This window comes from Rhagoletis pomonella, unplaced genomic scaffold (genome assembly GCF_013731165.1).
Source record: "Rhagoletis pomonella isolate Grant_MI unplaced genomic scaffold, Rhpom_1.0 Rhpom_scaffold_00005, whole genome shotgun sequence".
Taxonomy (NCBI): domain Eukaryota; kingdom Metazoa; phylum Arthropoda; class Insecta; order Diptera; family Tephritidae; genus Rhagoletis; species Rhagoletis pomonella.
In genome coordinates this window covers 70892307-70903257 of record NW_023458559.1, presented here as the reverse complement: position 1 = coordinate 70903257, position 10951 = coordinate 70892307, and the positions used below count along the sequence as shown (strand labels likewise).

General features: G+C 32.5%; 1 protein-coding gene across 5 annotated transcripts in view; it reads right to left on the bottom strand.

Annotated features, from left to right (window-relative positions):
- The window catches only part of LOC118739471, a 20281-nt gene extending 9651 nt beyond the window's left edge, over nucleotides 1–10630 (bottom strand). Inside the window, exons 1-4 of one of the 5 annotated variants that reach the window (XM_036470827.1) lie at nucleotides 10016–10630; nucleotides 5479–6029; nucleotides 4124–4280; nucleotides 3891–4053 (exon numbers count right to left, since the gene is read on the bottom strand). In XM_036470827.1, coding sequence (XP_036326720.1) covers nucleotides 3891–4053; nucleotides 4124–4280; nucleotides 5479–5666 — 508 coding nt within the window. In that variant the 5' untranslated portion in view covers nucleotides 5667–6029; nucleotides 10016–10630. Of the gene's footprint in view, nucleotides 1–3890; nucleotides 4054–4123; nucleotides 4281–4346; nucleotides 4442–5478; nucleotides 6030–10015 lie in introns of those variants that run through there. The other 4 variants (XM_036470828.1, XM_036470829.1, XM_036470830.1 and 1 more) reach the window with 4 other exon arrangements.
- Nucleotides 10631–10951: the final 321 nt, after the last annotated feature.

Below are 10951 nucleotides of genomic sequence, written 5' to 3'. Positions count from 1 at the left end.
ATTTTGTTAAAATATACTACCGCTTGGCAAATCCTAATATTTAACCTAGTCAATCTACACCAAGAGTGTGAACACCTTATTAGCCACATATTTCACTGTGTAAATACACCTCTGCGCTTCACTCAATTTCCGACGCCATTTCAACAGTACCGCGATTGTTTCCGTCGAGTGTGTGTTAAAAAGTTCTGAAAATGATCAAGTTTGCGTTAAATGAAGTGAAAAGTTTTAGTTTTCTATAAAAAATAGGAAAACTAAGTGTTTTAATGAGCAAATTACATAAATGCATGCGCGAGTAGTGATTATTTTAGCTTTCGTGGCGATATACATATCTAGTTTAGATGGGGTGCGCGAGTGGCTCGGGCCGGCCCGAACAAGTTTTTTTTTTCATTAAATTGAAGTGTAGTTGTGCAATCTTCATCTAATTTGTGAAAGTTATAAGGTGAGTGAATTGAAAAAGCCAAAGAATTATATGTGTATATTTATGTATGTAAATTGCAGGCTTCCTATTTTTGCATGTTTAGAAAATTTGCATCAATATAGTATTGGAGTTTTTGTTGGTCATTTTTGGTCCCTCTATATTTCATCTTAATTTATGTTCCCTTTATAAATCCCTAGTAAGCACAAAAGGTTATTTGGTTCAGTGGCATGAGTTTAGGCGCATGTCGGAACAGCTTTCAGCCAACAGTGGTTGCTAAATTGTGTAGAAGCAGTGTGAATAGTTGAGAGCTTGTATATTCATACCAGAGAATGATAAAATGTTGCGCAACATGAAATCTGCTCTTCTTCGTGTTGCGAGCAAACAAACGAAAATATGGCAAATCTTCATATAATTTTGATTAATTTGTAATTTTTGTCAAAATTTTTAACTTGTTCTCTTTTTATGAAGATGCAAATACAATTTAAAAAAATGATAGCTTTGCAAAAAATTTACATGTGTACATATGTATGTAACTTCTCTGCTCTATCTATCTAAGTTCTCTGGCATAAATACTAAGCAATTGCTTTTACTAAAAAATTTCATACCTTTATTTTAACAACTCTAGTAAAACTTCTGTTCTAAATTCTGTTAATTGCACGTTAATTCTTTACTTTTGTATTGTTAGTCTTCATCCTTTATAAAAATTATTAATGTGGTGCTTGAAAATGTGTTAACATAATTTAATTAATCTGTCTGAACTTCTGGCATAGCTTAATTATCCGCGGAAATAGGCCTCGCTTTCCGGTGCAGAGCAATCAAAGTTTCTGTGAAAATTCCTCCATAAAGTGGGGCTAATTTAAAGTGTTATTTCATTTTATACTTAAGAAATATGTTTTCAAATTTCTACTTTTTGGCAATGCATGGAAAAGCCTTTCGACCGGAGGAGAATTTCAAACGCCGATTTTATCAATAATAGTAAAATAAAGAAATATTTGACGCTTATACATTTTTCTATGAATTTGGCCGAGCTACTTATGAACTTTGAAACGCAAATTTTATTTCTTTCTTGTTTTGCAGGAAACCGATTCCTTGACACAAGAGGGTACTTTCAAAGACAACGTTTCTTCATAGATAGTGATAGAGTGATACGAGTACAGAATACAGAATACCGATACTTTTCATGAGAACTCTATACTTTTTGACAAGTACTGAGTAAGTTAGTTGAGCATGTTAAGAACTTTTTTAAGTAAAAAAATTATATAAAAAATTACATACATTGAAAAATCTTAAAAAATGACCCAATAAACACTGTGGCGAATGTATGAAAATTATCTTCGATATCCAATATAAATGTCGCGAAAATAACATAACGCTCATATACTTCAATACTTTCAAAAATTTTGGCCTCACGATAAGAACAAACTAACTCGATTTAAGTACATATATGGAATCTAAATATTTCAATATTGAAATAAGAATTTCGTACTCAAATCAAATAAGATATTTTTTTTACTATGAGAACGAGTATTTTATTTTAAGTAACATTATAAAGAAAAATGTTGGGTTATCACAACCTTTCATACTTCGACTTAGAATGTTAGATATATGTATATGAACAATATTTTCACAAAAAGACGCGTGTAAAAATGAATGATATATACTTAATTTTTTTAGTTTACATGATCTTAATTCAAGTATTTGGTACTCAAAAATATCATACTTAATATAAAATTTGTGTCGTCTATTTTAGTACTTTCAATATTATTCCAAGTTTAAGTTCGGAAATACTAAGACCGAGTACGAAAAATTTGATTCCTGCTATGAGTGTAGGATCGCTGAATACGAATATGCTTTGAGACATTGGAAATTCTAAATGGTGGATCCACATTTTTTGTATTTTTAAATTTTTAAGATTTTTTAATCTTAATTTTTGTACTTTTGAATAATTTGTTTTTTTTTTACGTTTAGTTTTTGTATTTTTATTAATTTTTCTTTTGTAGTTTTTTGTACTTTTCAATAAAATTGTTTTTAATCTTAGTTTGGAGATGGCTTCAGAAGTTATAATTTTGCGTAGAAAAACTGGGAATTTGTGAGTTTGAATAGAAATTGGACGATAATGATTATTGTTCACATTTCTAAAAGAAATTTCACTAGCAGCATTTCATTTTCCTTCTGTTGATTTAACTTTCTTCGAGAAATTCGTCTTTAAATTGGCATTTTTGTTTACAGTTTACTCTAAAATTTCAAACTTTGTTTACGTATATGCATTCTAAAACCAACAATAAAGTACACACAGCTTGCTGTTTTTTGCTCTGGTGCTATCACCGGTCCAATGTGCTGTGGGGTATGGCAATCTCCAAATTTTGTGGAAGAAGAACTCATTACGCGAAACTAGGCCAAAGCTATTAGTGGTGATTTTATGAAGGATTGCCATATCTTCAACATGAGGAACTCTAATAAGGCTACCAGGAGAATGTTGTAAAAGTAGAGAAGTTCTTTAAGATCGAAGAGAACTTGATCCTTTCAAAGATACGCTTTGCAGTTCAGCTTCTTCCGGATGCTATGCACTGCGTTGTACTTGGTCAAAAGCTGAGTCTGAAGATAATCGTTTGAAAACAGCTTCTACTTCAAAAGTAGTCGGAAATTGTCATCATGTTTCCCTGCCTAGGAATGTTTGTAACAAATTTTTTGGGGCAAAAATCCCGAGCACAAAGTTGCGTGATGTTACAACTGAATATTTACATATGTATGTGTGTATGTTCTGCTCTCACAAAAGTAAGAAAAATATATGCCAAATAAAGACGCTGTTTCAGGGCTATTAAATCTAGGATCATTGGAAAAGGTATTGTGGAAAAAATTGGGAAAGTTATTTTTTGTCCCGTATTCGGCTGCCACAAATATGGTCACCTTTATTATAGCAACACCCATTTAACAGAATTTTTAAGAGAGAACCGCAAGTTACGTTAATTTGCCATAATCAGACCATTATGGTGATTTCATTTCTACCACAAAATGTCGCATTTTGACTGCCCCTTTTTCTTTTTTTTGTTTGATTTTAAAATAAAGGCAAACGGTGAAAAAATTTTGTGTTCGTTTCTTAAAATTTCTCACTTTTTTGTGACATCTTATCCCTGAAAACGTTACAGTCTAGATCTTACTCTCTCGCTTGCAGCTTTGTAGTTAATTTGCTAAATGATTCAGTTGACTGCCCTACCCTAACTGGAAAATTGAATTTTTCTATTCCTGCGCCATTCCATATTCCATATTCCATTCTACCATTTCTGGGGCCTTGTCCGAATTAAATATTGTTCCTAACTTGGACCCGTATTTGTGGCCTGAAGTAGGCCGTAGCTTACTGTATAATTATTTTAACTAGTTTTTAGGCAACCGTATTCTATAGTCAGTGTGAAATTAATGTTCCATCTGACTTCAAATAAATAAATAAATATGAAATAGTAGATAATTGTCCTACCTGCTTTTTCGTGTATTTCCATAACGGATGTGAGAAAAGTGCATGCATTGTCCACCGACAACGTGGAAATCACATGATCTTCACAGGCCGCGCGCAGCTCTTCGACGCCCATATCTTGAGCCAGTGTCATCATTTCAAAGACACGCGAATCTTGCAGCATAATCTGAAATAGGAAGTGTAATGAATGCATTTATTTCAAGCTCTCCAAAATCTAAAAAATCGGATTTACTTACCTTCGCTGTGTAAACGTAAACAATGAATTGCCGAAAGACGTCCGGGTTGACGTGCGGCAGGCGCACTGGCGTGGGCGTACCCGGCGCTGCAGGCGATACCGAACAGCCGGGTATGCGGCAGATTTCACCACGCTTTGCCGTTTTAAAGCTCTTACAGCTGCCATAGATGGAAATATACATACATAAGTATTTAAGTAATTATTCAATGCAATCATAAAAATACCATAAATGGCTTTCGCTACTTTTTGTATTGCAAGCGTAATTAGCTGGCAATTTTTACACCTCGTCGAGTGGCGCTTATCACAATTACATATGTACATTTGAAATGAGGCGGCAAATTTGCACAAAAGTAAAAAAGATTTAAAAATTAATTGAATATAAAAGTGTAATTAAGTTATTTTAAGTTATGTGCAAAAAGCGAATAAAAGTTTCAAAATATTAATTACGATGTACGACGTAATTGTTGTCGTGAATTGCGTTTCTACGCCCATTCATTCAGTGCAGCAATGCAACTGTCCGTCAACGATTTAAAAACAATAATAACAAATGAATAAAACATGTGGCTAAAGCCAGCAGCAACAACAACAGCAATAACAGCAAATGACTACAACCTATTTAAGTGATATGTATTAAATAATAAATGTTTTACAACAACATTACAGTTGACGAATAATAGTTGAGCAACTTGCCACAAATAAATAAATGAGACCGCGTGGCAAATGTAGCAAAAACAAAATGTAAAAACCATAAACATGCAACAGATCGCATTACAGCATTTTTCAACAGTAGCCGCAGGCAATATTTATGTATTTTCCTCTCCATTGCAATTAAATTACATACTTACTTATACATATGCATGCATGTATTTCTATACAGTTGCGGTCAAAATAATAGCAACAAATTAAGAATGATGTTTCTTTACATATTTTTTATAATTAACATGACATAACATAAATAAAACTTTCAAGCTTTGCACAAAGTTCAGAAAAATTAGTCAAATTTAAAAAAAAATTTCCTCAATATTTCAAACTTTTTATCTAGAATTTTTTCGAAAATTTGCAGTAAGCAGTTTTGTACACATTTTAATTTAAGTGTTATAAAGTGTCAGTTTCAACTCGTTAAAGACTACCGTTAATTTTTTTGATTTTTTTTTTTTGGCCGGGAGTGTTGAACATTTTCTTGCATATAAAAAAAAATGTGTTGACGCGTTTAAACTATTTACTTATATTTTAAATGAAAACTATTAAAAATAAATTAATAAACAGCAATTCAAACAATATAATTTTAAATTTTGGTGTTTTTTTATCGCAGCTGCACATTCATACATATTAATCTCTTATTTTCCTCCCACTTACCGCGCCATCAGCAATATGCGATGTGCATAAATGCGTTCTTCTTCTCGTCCGCAAATGAATACCAAATCGGCGCTCTCCTGATCCTCCGATAGACGTTGCAAGTCGGCGATGAGCTGTGGCAGGCCCGCCATGGCGGCCTGATCGCAGTGCAATGGTGTGGGGCAAGGCGGTGGAACACGTGTGCCCATTGTAGTAGCACCGCAGTGAGTCGCAAACTGAGTCACAAAGTGGTCTCAGTTGTTTTGCTGGTGTTGTTGCTGTAAATGTATGTATGTGTATATATGCTTGTTAATTAATGTTGCAACTTGCTGGCAGCATGCCTTGTCCGCTTGTCGGGGCACAAGTTTGCTGCTTTTTAACAGTTTCTTTCCTGCACGCGTTTGTCGCTTAAATCTTTCTTGTTTTTGTTCTTGCTTTTGCTTTGCTTTTTTGTTTTGGTTCTCTTATGCGTTTGTCTGATTACTTGTCAACACCGACAGCGGAGCCAGTCAGTTTTTTTGTGTTGCGCGATCACGTTTGTCACTTGAGTCTTTCATTTGCTTGTATGTGTGCTGGGAAACACGTGCTGATTTTAATGATCGTCTTTTTGTTTTTAGCTAAAACTTGATTTATTTCGTTTTAATTTATTTATATAATTTATCTTAATTGAATTGAATTGTATTTAGTTGAATTAATTTTCATTTAATTTAATTTATTTTTGTCTTTAGTTTACTTTAATTTAATTTAATTTAATATACAAAAGTTTAATTCATTTGTATCTTAGTTTAGATTTAATATTTTAATTTAATTGATGTATTTAAATTTAATTTAGTATGATTGGATTTAATTTAAATTAATTTAATTTAAAATTAATTTAATTTAATCTAATTTAATGGAATTTGATTTATTTTAATTTAATTTTATTTTATTTAATTAATTTTTTGAGTTAAATTTATATATATGTATTTATATTAATTTAGTTTTATTTAATTTTTATATACATAATTTATTTTAATTAAAGTTTAATTGAATGGAATTGATTATTTAATTAATTTTATTTGATTTGATCTAATTTAGTTTAGTTTATTTTGATGTATGTATGTATGTAATTTTATTTAATTTAATATAACCTAACGTAATATATATGCCTATCGTCACCTGCAATGCAAAAGGGCGTAACAACATAGCAACTAGAGGTTTACGCCGACAGGCTTTGCGGCGGCGGCGTGGTCAACTTCAAAAATAATCGGCGGCGGCGGCGACGCCGGCGCGTCTGTAAAGGCCGGCACTACTGCCCATAAGAGCCATGAGGCTACTAATCTTATCATGTCATCTCGTCAACGTTGGGCATTCGCCTTGTCAATTCAGATTATAATTCTACTTATTTCCTTATTAAATTAGTTTTAAATTTAAATATTGTTACTTCCTACTTTTGAGTGCTTGGCGCTGATGGATAGGCGAACCGAAGAGGGTCTAACGCAAAGAAAGTTACTTGTGCAAATTGTGGCAACAACATCTCAAGTGACAGTTAATGCATGGTCGGGCATACCACAGGTCACGCATTGTGGACCACTGTTGCTTATTCTATTTATAAACGACTTGCCTAACTGTTTTAATTTTGCAAACTGCCTGATGTTTGCAGATGATGTTAAACTTTTTTCAGTTGTGCGTGATCTCTCAGATTGTAATCGTCTTTAGCTCGATCTAGATGAATTTCAGCAGTGGTGTACATTAAACTGTTTGAACCTAAATATAGGTAGATGTTGCGTAGTTACGTTCTCGAGGCAGTCTAGTAGTGATATACCTCTTGACTATAAATTAGATGGTTGCGTTATAAAGCGGAGCACTGAAATAAAAGATTTGGGCATTATTTTTGACTCCAAACTCGCGTTTACAAAACACGTTGACTATATTGTATCTAAATCGTTCTCAATGGTAGGCTTTATTAGGCGAAATACTCAAGAGTTCAGAGATCCAGTAACTTTAAAATCCTTTAGTAAGAAGCCGTCTGGAATACTGATCTATAATATGGAGTCCATATTATGAAGTGGACTCGATCAAAATAGAAAGAGCTCAAAAGATGTTCACCAAATTCGCTATTTGCAAGTTGCCCTGGCAAGGTTATGTTCCTCCCTATATTGGCAGACAGAAATTGCTGGGTCTCCAGTCTTTGAAGGAAAGAAGAGATTACTTCTTCATTACATTTATTTATAAAATAATCAATGGGCACACAAATTGCGCTTATTTAACAGATTTGCTCATATTATATAATCCCCCGCGTAATTTAAGAAACAAAAGGCTATTGGTTGATGCTCTGCATACCACGAATTATACCAAAAATGAACCAATTGCTAGATCATTGAATTGTGCAATACATATTCTAGTGTTATCGATTTTAACTTAAGTATTGATAGATTTAAGGATAATTTGTTTACAATATTCACCTAGAGTCTTCACTAGTCTGTAAGAAACTAGTTCTGTAGACTGAAATTAAAAAATAAATAAAGAAATATACTACATACATACATGGTTCTCTATGTTCTCTATAGATCCGTATGTACTATTTAAATTTAAAGAAATAAAAAAAAAATATTTAAAGTTAAGTTATTGGAGTAATTTATTTCGCTATTAATAAATTTCTGAAATAACGTTATCTACCGTTATATTAAATTAAGGGGTTCTTACGATTTTTTGCGGGTTATAGATTGAAAACTAGGGTGGTCTACTACTTTTCCGGGGGTTTTATCCATCAACTCCCAGCAGAACAGGCCTGGTTAAAATTTCCACTAAAATTTTAAGTGCCAAATTTTCCGAGGTTAAACAAAAGTAATGAAAAATACTACTAATTTCCATCAAGAAGGGGGCACTTTAACCCTGTGTAGAAAACATTGCGATGCGATGGAGCAAAACCTTTCTGGGGTTTGCCCACCACTTGTGAATGCTAACATAGTTTTCACACAGCCACATAGAACTTGTATACGTCTGTGGGACCCCGGAATAAAATAACTTACTTATTTAAAATCTGTTTAAAAAATATTCAACTCTTTATTAAAGAAATAAATAATATAAAAAAAAACTTTTTAATATACAACGCTTTTATAAATGGACTAAAAAGTAGAAAACAATACTTCTCAGTTCCATAGAATTTGTTTTGATAACTTTTGATTTTGAAATTTTAGCAAAAGTCATTATAAACAATCTATGAAATTGAAAATGAAAAATGTGGAGCGCATGCAATACAAAGCACTCGATTTAATTGACAATAATCAAACTACATAACGTAGACCTAAAATTTCTACAGCGAAAGTAGAACTTTGAAATCGATTTTAAGCGGTCGTTATTCATATACCCACATACATACATTCATATATTACTTTTCATATCAATTCAAGTGTATTACATGCGCCCCACGCTTTTCATTTTAAATTTCATAGATTGTTTATAATGACTTTTGCTAAAATTTCAAAATCAAAAGTTATCAAAACAAATTCTATGGGACTGAGAAGTATTATTTTCTACTTTTTAGTCCATTTATAAAAGCGTTGTATATTAAAAAGTTTTTTTTATATTATTTATTTTCTACTTTTTAGTCGTCTGAATAAAAGTTTGCAATAGATATTAAAATAATTCAACGATATTAATAGAAAGGTGCACACACATGCATTTACATATATATGTACATACAAACGAGCACCAATTAATTTTATTTAAAGAAATGGCGTGTTGTCTATTTCCGCTGTAGCAAACGTAGTACATAGGGCGACATCTAGATGTCATCTACCTCGCCCTATTCACTATGCTTTTTTATAGGAGCTTTTCAAAGCTTTGCTTTATGGTGTCGGACACACAACATTGAAAGTTTCTGGAACACAACATTGAAAGTTTCTGGAACACAACATTGCAAGTTGATAAAAGCGTTGTAAAAATACACAAGAAGATCAATTTGTTTTTGTTTTATCTCCAATAATCGAGGAGTTAGATGCAATAAGGGCACTTCTGTTAAAACTGCTTTCTGAGATATTATCGTTAAAGTCTTTTGGTGTGTAACAACTTTCTTGTTGTTGTAGTAATCTGTAAAAAAGGAATATTGTTGTGGTATTGAAAAAAATTGTTATATATTCTGTAGTAGTAGTTCCTTCAAGCGATGCGTTTCATGAAAACTTTGTACAAAATTCCTTAGGCGCCGAACGCCGCCGCCGCCGTCGCCGCGCCGATATTTTCGTAACTCGGCGGCGGCGGCCTGGCTCGGCGGCGTATACCTCTATTAGCAACGAAATGGAAAAAAGTCGTGACTAATATTTTTATTTTTATTTTATATAAAATGATGCGGGGAGTTTTAATTCGATGAAATCCAAAACCAAAAAATCAAAAAGTGAATTTTGTATATTCTATTAGTTATGACTTTTTGCATTTCAGCGATAATGTTGCAGGTGACGATATGTAACTAAAATAATTTTTTAATTACAATTTAGTTTAAGTTACTTAAATTTAAATTATTTAAGCATAGTTTTTATTTTTTTATTTTGATTTAATTTAATTTTAATTTGTTTTACTTTACTTTGATTTCGATCCATTTTATACAACTACATAATTTGTTTATGGTGTAAGTTTTCCCTCTACTTTTTCTCTCTTCACCCTTCGCAACGGCAAAATTGTAAACAAAACTTCTCTGCCGCCACCACAGTCTGCAAATTGCCTTCAAATCGTTTGCGCATGCGCACAGACAATTTTGAAAAACCAGTTTTCAGTAGTTTCGGCTTTGCGTTGCGCTCAACCACAAGAGCACAAAGAAGAAAACAAAGATAATAAAAAAAAACAGCAGTCAATTAAGCGGAGTCTGCCACTTCGAGATGTAGCCAAAGAGTATACAAAAAGAATGCTTCAAAAGTATTCAAGATCATAAATTGGAAATAAAGGAAATCACTATTCGCCACTAAAATCCACAGCTTTCCACCAATTTTCGCAAAAATAATAAAATTTTATATAAAAAAAATCACTTCATAAATTCCTTCAGCACACAATAGTGCAAATTGTTTTTGTCTTTTTTCTGCCACACACCGCAACACACACACACACACAGTGCAAATGTATTCTGATTAGCCCTTTATGTATTCCAGTATTTTGGCCTTTTCCATCTATCCGTTCACTTGGTTTTAACGTTGCGCTCACTCTCGCGAATCCGTTGCGACTGAGTGTCTTTGACTTCGCTTTGGCGGCTCATTGCGTTAATTGTGGCTTGTTTTGTCTGTTGATCATTGCGCCAACACGGCCTCTCAGGCAGAGTTGCCACTGACGAAAAAAAATGTTTACCATCCACTTGAAAAAAATCTACCAAATCTGGGAAATATCTACCAATAATTTTTTATAATTATTTTAATAAAAACTATAGTTTTGTTATTTTTTTAATTATTTTAATTAAAACTATAGTTTTTTTATATATTGTTTTTAGTTATTTCAATAAGAATTAAAATTGTTTTTAAGAACTTTTTATTTA